This window comes from Xenopus laevis, chromosome 7L (assembly GCF_017654675.1).
Source record: "Xenopus laevis strain J_2021 chromosome 7L, Xenopus_laevis_v10.1, whole genome shotgun sequence".
Taxonomy (NCBI): domain Eukaryota; kingdom Metazoa; phylum Chordata; class Amphibia; order Anura; family Pipidae; genus Xenopus; species Xenopus laevis.
The window spans coordinates 78,399,638-78,418,305 of record NC_054383.1 but is presented as its reverse complement, the minus strand read 5'-3'; the positions used below and the strand labels follow the sequence as shown (position 1 = coordinate 78,418,305).

Here is an 18,668-nt window from a genome sequence, read left to right as displayed (position 1 = left end):
ACTAAAAATATTTTACTCACCTTAATAAATATGCCCCCAACTGTAACGCCAGAATGAATGCTTAATACTAATGATAATAATATTGGCCAGTGTTGCTTTAAGAACCCTTTTACCCTGATGTGAGAAGACTACAACTCCCAGCATGCTTTAGCCATATGCAAATATGTGAGAAAATGCTGGAAGTCTAATTATATCAGGCACAGCACTGCATAGACTATATACTGTAGAAGGTTCATATCCCTATTAAATTATAACGTTTGTATATATACATATGTGATAAACATATCAGTATTCCCATGCATATTTAAAACATGAAAATTGTTAGATGCTCATTATCTTCTTCTGAAAGACTTTGGAACTGGTAGGAACTGGTAGTACTACTCAGACAGGTTAGGTTACTGTGGTATAATTGGCTCAGAGCAGGAAACTACTGAACTTATCATTTAAACACAATAAGGAACTTGAAACAGAAGACTTAAGTGTTACTCTATGGAAACATATATGTCTAAAGGTACAAAAGTGATATTTTAAGGTAAGGATGTGTCCTGTTTTAAAGCGTTATTTTAAGATTTATTTAATATATTTAGCATAAGATAAGTTAGGCAGTTTTTGTGCATGGAAAATGGTTAAAATGTATAATACTGAGAAATCAAAAATGTAAAAGAACAAGATTATATTACACCAGAAAATTGGAATTCAGTTTGAAACTGATAGTGATGGGTGAATCTGACCAGTTTAGCTTTGCCAAAAGTTTGCGAAATGATGAAAAATTTGTGCATTGAAGTCTATGGGTGCCAATTTTTTTTTTTTGCCACGTGACAAGTTTGTAGTATATGGTTGTCACTTTCGCTGCGAAACTTGTTGAAAAATTTAGCTCATCACAAAAACAATTTTTTTTTTATAGCTTTTGTATGTGTGTACTGATAATATGCTAAACCAGTATAAGCTACACATAAGCTAAACAAATGATTGGATACGAAACACACAGTCACAGTATATGTATATTACAAACTGCTGTTTGCACTAAATCATTTAAATAAAACTCCTGTAGGTTATGTGAACTTGTACTGGGCTATTGGGAAGTTTTTATGGCGATATCTAAATAAGAAAAAGTACAAAGGGACAAAATGTTTTCTTTAGAGAAGTACACTCTTCCGTATAGGATTCCAGCTACCAGCATGCTTTAACCCTTGTTACTGTCTAGTTAGCTGAGAGTTATATTAATATTACTAACATGTATATATAAAACAGTGACATACATCAATAAGCAGCACATTATTGAGTAAATCAATAATGTCATGGAAGGGTTTTTGAACCCCTTTGGATATTCTACCACACCTGCCTGAATAAGTTCATTAATAATGAAATGCCGTTTTCAAAATAGTCCTATTTAAGCAAGCAATACTTATTTATTTCCTTTTTTAAAGATTACCTTTTTCTGTAATACCTAGGGGGTTATTTACTAAGCTCCGAATACCAGAAATTCCCCGAAAATTTGTGATTTTTTTTTTATAAAATCGCACTTTTAAAAAAATCACGAATTTTTTGGAATTTATTAAACCCCGAGGGCTAAAAATCCCGAATATAAAAACACGGCATCTCAAACCTGTCGAGGTTCCATAAAAGTCAATGGGAACAGTCCCATTGATTTTTGGTTGTATCAGGGGTTTCGGGCAATTTCACAATGTTTTCAGAGCTTTCGGGTGAAAACTCAGAAAAATTCTGAGATTTCGGGGAAAATTCACTGAAAAATCGTGAGCTTTTCCCGCAAAGCAAATTTACGGGAAAATGTAATAATAAATAAGGGTTAAAAACCCGAGCGGGTTAGATCAGAGTTTGTAGCAGCCGATAATGAGATAAATTCGGACCTTGATAAACAATCCCCTTAGTATTTGATGGTCATTGAGCTACAATAAATCCTTGTTGGTGGCAAAATGATCCTATTTTCATTTTGTGACATTAAAGACCCAAAGTCCAAGACTAATTAACAGCATGTAACACTGGACATGGGTAAAAGTATGGACCTGCTGATTTTGATTTAAACTGATAGATATAGTCCACACCATATAATGATTTTAGTGAGAGTGCTTTTGATATGTTCCAGAATGATTTCAGATGAACCGCATTATGTCAGAAAAACAGAAGAAAACAGTGAAGCAAGTAGTTTGATTGCTAAACACTGCAAACATAAGTAAGTCATCTTTAAATGTATAGAATGTGCACATACAGGGTAAAGACTAATTCAGAAGCTTAATTAAATGGCATCTGTAGTGATGGGTGAATCTGTGCTGTTCTTGAAACACATTGAAGTCAATAAATTATTTTGACACGTAACAATTTGGACGCGAGTGAAAATTTTTATACGCTCAACTATTTTTTTAAATGCATTAAAGTCAATGGGCGTCCAAATAATTTTGACACGAGACAATTTTATGTGCACGACTATTCTGTCTGTCTGATTTTTGCCGATGAATTTTCATCACAACTTTTGCGAATTTATTTGCTGATGGTGAAACTCGGAAATTCACCGCAAATTCATGCTTGCAGATTAATCACTCATCACTTGACAGGCACTAACGCAGGTTCTAACTCAAACTTTTAGAGACCTATTTATCAATGGTTGAAACTTATAGGTTTTTGAAACCACGACTAAACTCACAAACTCTAAAACTACCGATGTCATGACATTTATTTAAAAATCCGAATGAAAAGGTTCGAACGGAAAATTTATGCTGAACGATGTGCTAAAAAATGGGCCCTAGTATGTAAATGGGGCCTTAGTTAGGATTATAAAAATGAAATGTGGTTCTAGAAATATATATTTTAAATTAAAATAGGTTTTATTTAAATGAAGAGTTTTACATTAGGGTAATGTACTGTATGTAATATATTTTTGAAGAGACCAGAAATGTTTAGGGTATAGTTTTCCTTTAAAGGGGTGGTTGACCTTTAAGATAACTTTTAGAATGTTACAGAATGGTCAATTCTAAGCAACTTTTCAACTGGTTGTCGTTGTTTATTTTTTACCATTTTTAAACTGTATGCCTCTTTCTTCTGTCACTGACCCCATCGAAAACCAAAGGCTCTGTAAGGCTACAGATGTATTGTTATTGCTACTTTTAATTACTATTTTTTCTATTCAGGCCTCTCCTATTCATAATCCAGTCTCTTATCTATATCAATGTATGGTTGCTAGGGTAATTTGGACCTTAGCAACCAGATGGCTAAAATTGCAAACTGGAAAGCTGCTGAATAAGAAGCTAAATAACTCAAAAACCACAAACAATAAAAAATGAAACCAATTGCAAAAATATTTTCCAACCCCTTCCTCCCTGAATGCAATACAAGCTAAGCACTATCACTCTACAGCAAAATGGCGTTTTACTGTTTAAAGCTGCCTGTCAGACATATTCTGGAGAACTGACAGTTTTGAAAAATGTAATAATATATTAAAATCTTACCGGACTCCTTTTCAGGAAAGCTTTGATAAATGTGGACAATATTTTACTGCTAGGTATGCTTCAGTATCCCAAAGCTCTATATTAATATCTGTCTTTTTATTTCAGGACGAATCCTTTGATATTTAGAATGAAATTTCTTTCAAAGATTATATTGGCTGCTGCAGCAATGATACTCATTAAATTCCTGGTTTTCAGAGAAGGAAAAACACAGGTGATCGAAACTATGCTTTTTTTTCTTCTTCTTTTGTTCTCATATACATATAACAAATATATAAATGATATTGTAAATTTTGTTTTAAAGAGGAGGTTCACCTTCAAGTTAACTTTTAGTATGTGAATGATCAAATTTAAGCAATTTTTCTATTAGTCTTCATTTTTTATTTTAGTAGGTTTTTTTTAATGATTTGACTTCTTCTTTTGACTCGTTCCAGCTTTCAAATGGGGGTCACTGACCCATCTAAAAAGCAAATGCTCTGTAAGGCTGCAAATGTATTGTTATTGCTACTTTTTATGACTTATCTTTCTACTCAGGAGCTCTTCTTTTTATATTTAAGTCCCTTATTCATATCAGTACATAGTTGTTATTTGGACCCTAGCAACCAGATTGCTAAAACTGCAAACTAGAGAGCTGCTGAATAAAAAGGTAAATAACTCAAAAAACAAAAACACAGTAAAAAATAAATAACCAATTGCAAATTTTCTCAGAATATTACAGCATAGTATAAGTTTAAAGGTGAACAATCCCTTTAAATATTTTGTTAATGTTAGTAAATCTAGTGCCTATTCTGGAACTTCACAACTAATATGAACTGGTTATGTGTATGAGACTCGCCAGGCTTATTGCTATACACTTATTTTTAGCAATGTCTTCCTTGTTTTTACAAAGTGTACTGTATTTGATTTGTGGCTTAATCAAAGGTTGATGTTATATGTTATTATTTTACTTTTTTGTTATTTATGTATAGACTACACAACCTTTGTACTGGCTGACTACAATAGAGCATTTATTTCAAATATTACAGGGAATAATTGATGTTAATAAGTTTTGCAGTGATGTTTACAGTATCTCTAGAATACAAATATGATCAGGTAGATTATGTAAAGAATATTGGTAATAAATAGAAAAGAGTCACTAGGATCTTACAAGCGAATAGGTGCTGTAGCTATAAACAGCAAAGTAACTTTTGTATTGCCTTATCAATGCTTTCAATGTGATTGTGTGTGTACATCAAGATGATTTGCAAAAAATTCAAAGTGTATTTAAAACCGCATGAACAGCGGTTTGGCTGTTCATGTGCTGTTCATGCAGTATTGAATACATTTTGAATTTTTTGCAAATCGTCTCAGTGTTGCTGGTCTTCATTTGAATATCTGGATTGTTTACCGTGTACCAGAGGCAGGTTAAATAGCGGAGTGCTGCCCCTAAGTCGTATATATATATTATATACAGGTCCGGACTGAGAATTAAAATAGGCTGGGCCTGATTATATACATATCACACACACCCTACACCTGGCTTTTGGGGAAAGGGTTTGGCTAAATTGCAGATTGCAAACCTGATAAAATTCCTGATGCACGTGTTGCTAATGCTGATATACAAGTGAATCGTGCACAGCAAGTTTTTCTGGTTGTATAGGGTTTCAGTTCAGCCAAAAAGAAAAAAGCTAAAAAAAAAAAAAGAGGAAAAAAAAAATGTACAGATAAACACTTAGGGACAGATTTGTCAAGGGTCGAATTTCGAAGGAAAAAATACTTGGAAATTCGACCATCGAATTTAAATACTTCGAACTCGAATATCGAATTCGAACTTTTTTCATCGAATTTGGGTATTCTGCGGTCAAAGTAAAATCGTTCAATTGAAAGATTAAATCCTTCGGATCGAACGATTGTACGATTTTACTTCGTCTTCAAAAACTTAGAAAAATGCTGTAGAAGGTCCCCATAGGCTAACATAGCACTTCGGCAGTACTTCGATTATCGAATGGTCGAAAATTCGAACTATTTTACTTCGAATCAAAGTCGAAATCGTAGTATCCTATTTGATGGTCGAAGTATCCAAAAAAAAATTCCCTCTAATTCACTTCGACCCTTGATAAATCTGCCCTTTAAATTTTTCTAAATGGTGCCATTTATGCTTTAATTGTGAATTCCAAAGAATGAAGGAAACAAGACTGAAATTAATTATAAAGTGGTAGTAAGTTTATTTTACTTGACTAACACAATAGAATAGGATTTGTAATTATTTCTAAGGGTAACAGGTCCCCTTTAACAAAATAGGGTAGAAATGCTACCATTATGTATTGGGGTTCTATATAGCCCAAAACCCACAATCCTTTATCAGTGAAGACCTGTGCTTCTGAAGATGCTCCAGTAGCTACCGATATTCATTTCTGCTGACTTACAGTACATACTCTGTACTGCTGTCAGTTACCTGAGCTTAGGGACCAACTCTCAATATGCTGTAAATACAGTACATAAAACAAAAGTAATTAATAACAACTTGCATTAGAATTTATTAGAATGTATTAACCAACTCTGTAGTATCAGCTTCTATGATAGAGAAACTTAAGTTTCTGCTTGATAATCAGCAACTATCCCTAAACTTATCTTCTCAAAAGCTGGCCAGAGTAATTAGTGATGTGCAGGTCGGGAAAAATCTGACCCGCACCCGACCCTAACAGCCCTCCCGCAGCCCTCCCGCAGCCCGCCCGCGCCCGACTTCTGGGTTCCTTTTATAGACCTGTGCCCGACTTGCCGATGACATCACAAAAGGGACGGGGCGAGCAGGCGCTCGTTTATAAAAATGGAAGCCGGAAGTCAGAAGCCGGCAGTGCAAGGTGGCGGGCGGGGAGAGCAGTAAGAAGAGCTCAACCTGCACACATCACTACAGAGTATGTCAGTGTCACTGACACTCCTAACAAAATCCAAGATGGCAAGCTCCTGTGCACATTTCAATTCCTAGATCATTACTATTATAGAGATGCTCAACCCCTAGGTTGGTGCAATACGTTCAGAATATCATATGGCATTTTTAATCTTTATCTATATTAATTTTTAGGGTTTAATTATCCTTTAAATAAAATATCACTTATTGTATGAATCGGTTTCCTCTTACTTTACTTATAAGGATGGGCAATGCATTCCATTGCATATTAAATATTACACTTCATTCTTTCGTCCACTTGCATTTTTCTTTTCTTTATCCCAAGACGTATTTTTCTTTTTCTCATATTTGAGATATTTTTGCATTATTTCCTTTTTTACTAGTATTTGGGTCTCATCACAAACGTGTACCTTTCATTTTAGGTTCCTAAAGCCACATACCCATTTCATATGCAAAGTGACCAATCACATAAAGAAGTTCATAGCTCAAAGTCTGCTCCTGTCCAAGATGCACTGAATCAAAGAATTGAAGAAATATACAACCGAATTGACAAGCTCATTCCCAAAATAAAATTAAAAAACTTTGCTGAGGCAACAAGTGCAGAAAAGAGCAAGGCTACTATTGTTAATCAGAAAGATAGCTACTGCCTTGGCGAGCAGCTCTTTGTAAGAGTACAGGCTTATGATTATTTAGAAAACATTAAGTCCTATGGGGGAGACTATTTAAGGGCAAGGATCTTTTCACCTAAAACAAACAGTAGTGCAAGTGGAAATATCACAGATTATAATAACGGAACTTATTTAATTGCATTTACACTATTTTGGGAAGGTGAAGTTTCTGCCTCAGTTCTGTTAATGCATCCAAGTGAAGCAGTGTCTGCTTTGTGGAGAGCGCGAAATCAAGGATTTGACAATATCTTGTACACTGGGAATTTTACAAGTGCTACAGAATATGTAAATAGGAAATGTGGCTTTCAGCTTGAAACAGAAGAGGATATCTGCCAGTATGTGGACAGAAGGGACCAGGAAGCATTTTACTGCATTAAGCCACCAAACTTCCCTTGTGAAGCATTAACGCATATGAACTCAGTAAACAGAAACCATTCTTATCTTTCTGAAGTGGAGAAGCTTCTTCTCAACAGGTAAGTCTGTTAACAACAAACCTCAAATGCAAAGAAACGGTTGTTATGCTGGAGATGAAACAGTTGTTATGCAGTGCAGTGAATATAACTAGCAGTATGATAAATATTTGTAAACGTTATTCAGCACTTGTGCTAATCTGCTTTTAAATCAGCATCATGTATAAAATGGATAGTGTCTTTCTCCATATCTGCCATGAGAGGCAATTAAGGGCATTTTGACTGCAGCAGTTTTCTCTGAGAGGTATCAGAGAGGTATCAGTGACATTAGCATAAAACAGTGGTAACTTTGCGGAGGTTAATGAAATGTCCTCTAAATACTGCAGTTACTAAGTGAAACTGACCTACTGTAACTACTGTGGGGGAATTACTCATAGCAGAGGGTAGGGGTCAGGCAAAACAGTTCCACAGATGACGCAGGAGGCTCAGGTTTGTAACACAATTTGTGGTTTATTTTCCGTGCTAAAGCAGAAAACAGTAAATCAAGTCTTACCAGATTGTAGTTTTCAAAGAATACAAAACAAAAGTCCTCTCTGCCGTCACAAGGCAGTCTTTCTCTGGAGTCCCAGTGTCAGAAATAGTTTGTTTTCAAAACACAGACTTTCCTCACAGCTTCTCCAAGCTCACTGAACTCTCTCAGCACACCCAGGCTCCCCTTGGTGCAACCTGCAGACTGGCCCTGGAGATTTAAATGAGCCAATACCTCAGCCTGGGTGCTATATATCTGGGTAAATATCAAAGACATGCACAGTTTCTCGCTTAAAAACATTTATTGGTGCATATACACAATTTCCACTGGGACAAACCTCTTTCTCACATTATTAATTTCACAATTTCACAAGCGCAGATGTAAACATGCATTCCCCAACAGGCATGCACTATTCATTGGCTTGAATGTAAATTAGTCTGTATATGGCACATAATATTTCACTTGTGATACAAGTCCAAATATCATCAATGCTACGAGGAGGTTAATAAAAAAAAAACTTTGTAGGGTGTCCCTTCTCCCAGAACAGTGGAAGGATGGACTTCTCGGCAGGACTTTTATATTCTTGGGTTCCCCAGCATCTGTTGGGTCTGCTTTTTCTATTGTTACTCCCATGGAATGTATGCTTATACCAGTCATTTAATTAGAGGAGTAAAATAAGTAAATTACAAACTGCAACTAGCTGCAAGTCTCTGCGTTCTTAAAGCAGGCAGTAAGGACAGAGTGCCTGTTGGTGTTGCGCTCTATTTTAGAGTGCAACGTCTGCTGCATGTATTTTTGAATGAGCACTAAGGCTATAGCCACATGACACGGATCTTGGCCTACAGAGATACACAGAATGAGAATCCGCTGCCCCGTTACTCCTCTTCTGCTGCCTACACCCAGAATCATTACCTCAGTTCGGTGCAGACAGATGAGATTTTGCATTCTGCACCATAATCTTCCACCTGCGTGCACCCAAGCAGTTGCGTAACTACCAGGGTTGGGGGGGTGCGATCTCACCCTTGCCTGCACCTCCTTGGGGCCCGCCAGAGCCACAAAAACAGTTATCGTGGGGGGCTGGGCAGGGAGGATTTAAAGAGTGCATGCCAGCAGCACTCCGGTGCAAATCATAGGGGGGTGGCCCAACAGTGGGGCCCATCTTATACCTGCCAGCAAGTAGTTACAGCACTGTTTGCAGGCTGATGTCATATTGCCCGAGCCTAAGGGGTTGCTTTTGCCTTAGTGCTCTAGTACTTGCATGCTGAGTCATAGTAAATGACTCCAAAAGTGTATTGAATAAAGATTTTGATCACAAGCTTAAAATATTTACAGCAAGGTACCAGCAGTGGTGCAAGGTTGAAAAATTGCCATAGATTTACTCCCAGCCTTGGTAAACACCTCCGTATACTGTAGTTATTTTAATGGGTTTATATTATTCTGATAACATCATTAAACATTAACACACTGTAAAGCACACCCATATTGACTAAAGGTTTCACTCATTACAACCTTTTATTTTAAAATAAAAATATCTCTACTTGCCTCGTATTGGAATGTGACGCCTGTGAAACTTACAGCTTCAGTGCTAGAGTTTGACGCCAATTCCAGTCACTTTTTAATCAAGGCTCAGTGTTTGTTTGAACACCTAGAAGTTCTCTTTTGTTATATATTTGCCTAAAATAGCAAAAAGCTGTCATCCAGCAGAAAGCATGTTGAATGTATGTTACAAGCTATTCGGTGCTTTTTTATTGTGCAGACTACTTGCATTAATAGTGCAGCTGCCACATTTAGATAGAGTGTATGGCATGAGCGACACTTTACCAAAGAGTGAAACTTGATGGGTCATTTACTTACACAATGCAGTGAGCAAAAAACAATTCACACAATTTTTACATAGTAGTTTAATGTGTTATGATCAACATGTAGTATACATTCACAAAGAGGATGAACAGATTAATAGGCGTAGATCTACATACAGTAATCATAGCCAGTGTATCTCCATTGCAAAACATCACATCAATACTGTGCTTTGTATTTTAACCAGTATGCTTCTGTTTAATATATAATTTTGTAGGTCAAACATCGGTGTGGAAATTTCTAAAAACTTTAAGACCATCAATGTTTCGAACTGTGGAAGTAAGTTTTTTCAAATACTTTTTCAGCAATTTGCTAGATGTAAGCAGCATAAAATAGAACAAAATAATGCGGTCTGTTAAAAAAAAATCTAGCTTAATTGCTAGAATCATTGATACAATTTCACTTTCATATATTACAATTACACAGAGAATGCATGATTTGTTATTTTGTAAAATCCTTGTTCTTCAAGCATAATGCCTTTAATTGAGGTACATTAGTCTTGTATCTCAAAATGAACAGCACAGAGGACAACATGATTAAAGTCATGTTCCCTTTAAAGGAGAAATAAACCCTTAATAAAAAAAAAATCCTACCCCCACCTTACATAGACGCCCCTCCCTCCTCCCCCCAGCCTAGCTGCCCCGCACATGCCAACTCTTTACTTACCCCTCAGTGCAGATTCTGTCCAGCTGGACAAGTCTGATCACATTGTTTTACATTCCATAGTAATTTCAGTATGTTAGATAACAAAGGAATGTCTGACATATGACTAGTACAGTTAATTTGTACTGAGGAATTATCTTGCATCTGCAAATTAGTCAAAGAGACCTAATTTGAAAACAAAATTTGAGTACAAAAAAGTGAGTTTTATATAATGTCATGCTCCTTTAAGAATCCAGGCTTTTTAACAGCGGCACTACAGCTCCCAGCATTCCAGCAGTTATAGTACAATATTATTTTAGCTGTAGCAAAACTGCTATGGAAGCTGTATATCCCCTGTGAGAGAGATGGGCCAGAAATCCCTACAAGAAATATAAATGTGGAAAATCTACTAGCCCAAGCTAAGGGCTAGTAGAAATCTGTGCTTGTTTAAACTGAGTTGCTAGTGAATTTTCATAGAAAGGGGAAGTTGCCCCAAATGCGTGTAATACTGTATGTGTTGTAATTTGCCATTGCTTTTATCTCTATCCTTCACAATTTTCTATCTTGGTTGAGTGTTGTCTAAATATGATTAACCTGCCTGAAAGGTAATCCATCCAACGAGAATCCAGTCTATCCTGTGTGTGTTTGGCTTCTTTATCTTTATTCATCTGATTTCCACTACAATGGACTACAACTGCCAGTGTCCTGGGAGCTGTAGCCAAGCAACAGTAGGGCTGGGTTCTTAAAGCATAAACATAAACTTGTGGTCCTTCCCTAGCTTTCCAAAGTAGGCTTAATTGCAGATGCAAAATATTCCCTAAAAAGAATAATTTAATTTTGATTATAACATACTAAGATCCATGTCATGTTTTATTGACAAAATGACCATGTAATCAAACTTCAGAAGAATTGTTTAGGTATTTGAAAATATTAAAAGACAAAAAAAAGTCCTATTGTAATCACTGGCATTGAAATGTGCTAGGAACACCCATGTGATGTTGCCTAGCAAACTGCCAACACCCAGTTATTAATAGTTTTCTTCTCTTTGGTTATGAGACCAAACAAAGCAAGCAGGATTCTTAGTGGCAAAATCAAAGTTAAATCAACTTGATTCAATAAAACATTTCACCATTTAAAATAATACACCAATAAAAATCATGCTGAACCTGTGTACACCTAGCTCCCTGCATTTTTCAGATGGTTGCAACTGCAGGCATCGAAGAGAACAGTCACCCATTTCTTTGTCAAAATGTAGCATTATTGTGTGATGTTTGTTTTTAGAAACAGAACTGAATATTTTTTTTAAAATTTGTTTGTACATCAAGCTTGGGCAGAAAAGGATCTTTTGCTCTGGTACCCAGACTGAACTGTTAAAGGAACAGTAACATCAAAAAATAAAGATGTTTTAGACCATACTTATTAACAGACACTCTGTAGTTATACACTCAAGTTGGCTAGTTTTTTACCGCTGGTTGATATGTCTGTGCTAGTTCAAATTTTCTCTTGCAAATGCATAATGGGCTGAAGGCTGCTGTGGTTAGTTATCACAATCTTATTGGACATGTGTTGAAGCACAATGTGTTAGGGTGCTGTGTGGTGAGGTACAACGTGGAATGTTTCCGCAAGTCTTTTACATAGCATTCTGGTATAAGTATTAGTTTATGGTGGGAAATGCAATTCGGTAACAGCAAAAATATCTATTCTAGGTTGGAGTGAACTCCTATTGAAGGTCTGGGTATACTGGGAGTAGAAGTGTAGTAGGGCACATCCATTAAAGGGGAACTCCTGCTTTCAAACCAAAATTTGATAAAGAGGCCCACATAACACAGAAACCCCTAATATATCCATCACAGTTACCTGTTTCTTGAAATCCTGGCAGGGAAGGAGGGACTTAACACTGATGTTACAAATTGTAAAATCTTCTCCACAGTTTACAGACAGTATGCAGGAACTACATAACCCAAATTGCATTGTGATGTTCCTTTCCTTATTGAAATCACCTGTGCAGGGAATTGTGGGGTTTAGAGGATGCAGGCTAAGGACAGCTGGCTGTTAATAGAAAGTAACAGTAGTCAGTCAGAGAGCAGGGGGTTAAGCTTAGGAAACTGTAAGAAACCATTAAAGTCTACATATTTTTTAACTGGTGTATATTGCAAAGTTGCTTGAAATTATATTTATTTTTCAAAAAGCTGAAGTTATGTTTTTGTAGCATTCCCCTTTAATATGGCAAAGAGTGAAAGCTAAAGATTACACCCCTACTAAAGCCCAGATGCAAATTTAAAATTCTAATAGCAGCCCTGCTGGGTTTGGGTCTGACCTTTTCTTGACCAGCACAATACTAGATCAAAGCACTCCAAAGAAAGCCTACCTGCTCTGATTAGACTAGGCTCTCTGTTACTTTGTTCATAAAATCTATGCAACTGTATTCTAAAAAGTAACATTTAATTACAGGTAATATTTGCAAGCAAATATTGCACGTCAAGCTTAGATAGCAATTTTAGATAACAATGAGTTTATTGCCAGTGCTAGTAGAAAGGAGAATTCTCTTGCATCTATAAACTTGGGTTTCCTATGTATGTTAGAGATATGGTAGTACATATTACATTGCAGGAAATGTAAAGATGCTAACTATGGATTTATTCTTTTTAGTAATGCTTGCTGAAATAAAAGTGTATGTACTGTATACAGTGTTGGACTGGGACACTAGGGGCCCACCCAAAAACCTTAGACCAGGGACCCAGCAAAAGACCTTAGATCAGGGGCCCACCCTCAGTACTATTATTCTTCCTCTCCTCACCAACCTCTATTCTGTTAGTCTCTTTTCTTTACATGCTTTAATCTATTATTCAATCTATTTAGTCTCTTTGTTCTCATAGAAATAGTTAATGGCCATGAAATAGGCCAAATTTTTATTTTTATTTTTATATTTTTATTTTGAAGCAGGAGGGCCCACTGACACCTGGGCCCCCTGGGAGTTTTCCTGGTATCCCTGTGGGCCAGTCCGACACTGACTGTATACAGTATATCTAAATCCAATTATATTTCAGCAGTTTATAATTCAACCCTTGTTTTTTCTTTAAGAAGCTTTTTAAATAAAATATGTAATTTAATCTGGCACTTCTGAATGGTTCATTATTTTATCTCTTTTTAGAAACACCTATTTCACCATCCAAAAGTTGTAGCAGAGGGTTCTATTATCCAATCCCAAGTGGATATTTTTCTCATAATGTGTGGAATCCTATCCACTGCAAAATGAACTTATTTAATGAAAATGAAAAGATCAAACAATTCCTTAAGGGCAAAAAGGTTTTCCTTATTGGGGACTCCACAGTACGGCAATACATAAGACACTTTGCAGAATCAATGAAATGTAAGTACTGAAATGCCAAAAGCAAAAACATTATCTAACTGCCTATAAAAGAAGGAATATTCATTTATGACATTTCTTCATAATGGATAAGGATTGTGAAAAAAGAACATTTGAATTTGTACACTTTTTTTAAACCAAAAATATATATAACATGTAGGGGCAGATTTATCAAAGGTCGAGGTGAACTTTCAAATTAACAAAAATTACAATTTTGAGCTTTTTTTTGTGCACCTCGACTAGGGAATAGTCCAAATTCGATTCGAATTTGAAAAAAAATTAGAATATCAAAACTTATGTACTGTCTCTTTAAAAAATTGACTTCAACCATTCACCATCTAAAACCTGCCAAAAACCTCCTAAAACCTATTTGGAGTCAATTGGTGGACTTCGAAAAATCTATTTTTTTGGGGGGTGGGAAACTTAGATACGAATTCGATCGAATGCGCTATTACTTTGATTTGTACGATTCGAATACGGACCTATTCAATCAAAAACTGACCTATTCTGCCAAAAAAACTTCGACTTAATTTCGGTTGGTCTTTTTGAATTCAAAGTTTTTCAAATTCGCAATTTGACCCTTGATAAATATGCCCCGTAATGTAAATGTAATTCATATAGGACAATATAATAATAGGTACATACAGTAGTTTGACTTAATTGTAGTAAAACATACAAATTATTCGAAATGTTTGTATCTTTTTGAAAGCAAACATTTATAGGTTTGTGTGTATTAATAGACCCGGAGCAAACTTTGTGCCGTTATAATCCCAATAGGAATCAAAGTTTAATATTTGATTTATTTTCTTCTTTTAGTTTTGGATTATTTCAATCACACAGAAGATGAGATGCAATCCTGGCAAAAGACACTTCTAGCAATTAACCTAGAAAACTTTATTTATGTCCAGTGGAAGAAGCACACATTTCCATTTGTAAGCAAGACTTTTTACTCAATAAAAGAAGATGCTTACATGGCTCGTCAGATTGACCAGATTGGAGGAGGAATAAACACTATCCTAATTCTTACTATGGGTCAGCATTTCAGACCATTCAACTTCCACATTTTCATTAAATCTGCTCTAAATGTTCGCAGAGCAATAGAACGATTGTTTTATAGGAGCCCAAGCACCAAGGTCATTATCAAAGAAGAGAATGCAAGGGATATGGACATTGATATGGAAAGGTTTAGTGACTTTCATGGTCATATCCAATATCATGTGCTCAGGGAAGTTTTTCATGGGTTAAATGTTGGATTTGTTGATGCATTAGACATGACAATAGCATACGCCTGCAATGTTATACATCCACCAGTAGAAGTTCTTGAGAACATTATAAGCATGTCCTTTACACAAGCTACAAGCTAGTATTCTCATCTTAAACTGGTACTTGGACCATGACTGCAACAGGTGACAACTCTAAACCTATCGATTGTGTGTGTAAAAATGAGCAGTGGAAATTGCCAGCCAACTGATTGTAATGCAGCGAGTATCATGACTGTGGGTAGTGGTTAGCCAGAATGGTTGAGGTGGTTAGTACATTTAAAGGAATTGTTCAGTATAAAAATAAAAATTGTGTAAATAGATAGGCTGTGCAAAATAAAAAATGTTTTCAATATAGTTAGTTAGCCAAAAATGTAACATATAAAGGCTGGAGTGACTGGATGTCTGACATAACAGAACAGAACACTACTTCCTGCTTTTCAGCTCTCTTGGTTTACACTGATTGGTTACCAGTCTGTAACCAATCGTTGACTTGGGGCGGGCACATGGGTCATAGTTGCTATAACTAACTATATTAGAAACATGTTTTATTTTTATGTGTATATCATAGTTTATGTTTATATCACAGTCTATCTATTTACCCAGTTTTTATTTTTACACTGAACTGTTCCTTTAAACCTCCCAACTAACTTTGTGTTGTATAAGGATGTATGCCAGAGGTAAAACACTGTGCCAAAGAAAAAGGGTCATTTACAATCCAGGGCAAGTCCAAGAGCATTAAAGGGCCACCCAGGATTGCTGCTCTCTGTACAGAGCACCTAATACAGGCAGCAATTCATTGAGAGTGGTTTTCACAGGTCTCTGTAGTCCGTTTCAGACCACAGGAGCCTCTGGATATTGGCGCACAGTGGTACGCAGTCGGTGAAAACTAGCTTCAGTTAGTCTTGTGTAAAAAAAAAGGTGCTTAAACACTGTGAACTTTTAGAAATACATGTAAATAATTTTTTGTTACATAGACATGCCCAATTACACAATTATATTTTCTTTCTTAACACACGGTATATGCGTATAGGCTACATTAGGGTGGAGGAAATACAACCCACTGAAAGTATACAAATGTTTAAAGGGCAAGTCAACCCCAAAATAAAAATTTGCCAAATACAGGAAAACATCATTTTAAGCAACTTTCCCCACATACATTTAATGCTTTTAAAGTTATATGTAAAAACAATTAGTATTGAAAGCAGCATTTGGTTAAATCCTAGTTATTACTTTTTTTAACAATGTTGCAAAAGTTCAAGTTCCCCAACAAAGACAGGTCTGTTAATCAGCTGGCTTGTCTTGCACTGGGGCATATTTAGTTACATGCAAATTTTTGCTTCGAGAAATTTTGCCAAACTTCATGCAACTAGGTCAGACATTATTTTGTGACGAATATGCGTATTTATAAAAATGCAAAATTTCATCTCAGCAAGAGAACACGGGTGTACTTTCACCAGCGATAATTCGTCAGTTTCCTAGTGAAACTTCGTTATCTTACTTACTCTTATGTAAATTTAAATATGGTAGATATATAAAGGCCATAGATATGTATTTATATAGTGATGTTGGGGAAATTGATGAAAGTGGCCACTTATTAAAAATGTCAAAGCAAGCAAAATATAGATAAAAATAGAGATCCACTATTGTCCTAGACATGAGCCTACCCTAAAACAAATGTGACCTGAGCTTAAAATGGTTAAAAAAGTTTAAATAACATATATTTAACAGTTACAACTTACATTACAATATGAAAAAACCTTTGTCTTTTTTATGACTTTTTTGAATACAGGATTTGATGTCACTGACATAATAATGTTTAGCATGTAGCTTCATCTTGTTAATTCGGCAGGCAGAACCTAGCGAAATAGACTCTGGGAAATGGGTAACGAAAAGAAACTAGCACACTTTGATAAATTTGCTGTTTAACTATTGTTCTTCTGAGTGAAAATTTGCCTTGTGAAATGGTGCAATACTCCTCTAACACGGAGCTTTTTTGTTAGTGAATTGTGTTATTCGCCTTTAAGTAAATTGGTAATGTCCCTGAGAATTTTCATTAAAAAAAAAATGTGCTTTGCGCTTTAGTAAATATGCCCCTTTGTATCAACAGTCTGAGCCACCAGGGCAGAGAATAAAAAGGAACACACACTGCTTTCAATAGTACTATATATACAAATAACTTAAAAACTATAGCACATCTTCTTGTTTTTTTCTTCTTTTATTGGTAGTGATTAGCAATTTTTTTCATCAGCCATGGATTTGTGGCGAAATTCCGCATTTAGCCATCTGCAAATGTGTTTGCAAAACTGCATCAAAAATTCTCCACAGAAAAATTTACAGTGACAGAAAAGTCGCCGAGACGAAATTGGCGCTGAGACGAAAAAAGTTGCCATAAGAAAAAACACCCATTGGCTTTAATGCATTTAGACAAATAAGTCTCAGAGACAAAAAAAATTGCCACAAGAAAAAACTGTTGACAACCATTGACTTCAATGCGTTTTTTCAGACAGATTCGTTCATCACTATTTATTAGGCAAAAAAATATTTTTTTGGGTTGACTTTCTCTTTGAAGACACAAAAATGTCTCTCTAATTCTAACAGGTGTTCATTCACACAAAATACAGAAACCAATGCGTTTACACAGTATATTCACATATACATATTATATTTTACTTTATTTGCTTTAAGCTGTCAATTGTAAATTGATTGGCTAAACCCTGTACCACCAACAGCCTGTGAATTTCATGTATTGATGAGTAAGAGGAAATTTGATGTCCTACATAGCTATACCATACACTTGATTACCCTCTTCTGATCTCTTATTCTAACTATAATTAACTTTTCTATAGCTCTGTTCAAATAAACAGAGCTATAAATGATGAAACCATCCTGGCAGACTGCCCAGATTAGCAAGTTTTTTTTTATTGCAGTAATAAATAAAACCATAAAATGTTTGCTAAATAGGTGCCAAGCCTGCACAAATTCTGTTAGCAACATGCTACAATGGGGGAAGAGTAGCCCATGAGACCAGTGCTTTTCAACTAAGCAAGGAGGTGCCAGCCTATGACTAATAATTGAGGTAAATTAGTATAAAGTTTTTTTTCACCCTAATAGTTGTCATGTCAGCTCATGTCAGCTCAGGGACTAAATGATCAGAGAGGCAACACATGCTATAGATCCTTCCTATTTGCTATCCCTATTAGTGTTTCTGGGCGTATATTGGATATTGAATTCTTACCCACCTTAAAGGGATCTTGTCATCGGAAAACATGTTTTTTTCAAAACGCATCAGTTAATAGTGCAATACTATTTATATATAATAGTATAATATATATAATACTCCAGCAGAATTCTGCACTGAAATCTATTTCTCAAAAGAGCAAACAGATTTTTTTATATTCAATATTGAAATCGGACATGGGGCTAGACATTTTGTCAATTTCCCAGCTGCCCCTGGTCATGTGACTTGTGCCTGCACTTTAGGAGAGAAATGCTTTCTGGCAGGCTGCTGTTTTTCCTTCTCAATTTAACTGAATGTGTCTCAGTGAGACATGGGTTTTTACTATTGATTGTTGTTCTTAGATCTACCAG

At 35.7% G+C, this 18,668-nt stretch overlaps 1 protein-coding gene across 3 annotated transcripts; it reads left to right on the top strand.

Annotated features, from left to right (window-relative positions):
- The first annotated feature begins 381 nt into the window (after positions 1-381).
- nxpe2.L (neurexophilin and PC-esterase domain family member 2 L homeolog) lies at positions 382-17,154 on the top strand. 3 transcript variants are annotated; one of them, XM_018224598.2, is made up of 7 exons: positions 384-532; positions 2,105-2,191; positions 3,567-3,672; positions 6,768-7,486; positions 10,027-10,088; positions 13,603-13,821; positions 14,635-17,154. In XM_018224598.2, the coding sequence occupies exons 2-7, from the start codon at positions 2,106-2,108 to the stop codon at positions 15,180-15,182; spliced, it is 1,740 nt and encodes a 579-aa protein (XP_018080087.1). In that variant the 5' UTR covers positions 384-532; position 2,105; the 3' UTR covers positions 15,183-17,154.
- The last annotated feature ends 1,514 nt before the right edge of the window (positions 17,155-18,668 follow it).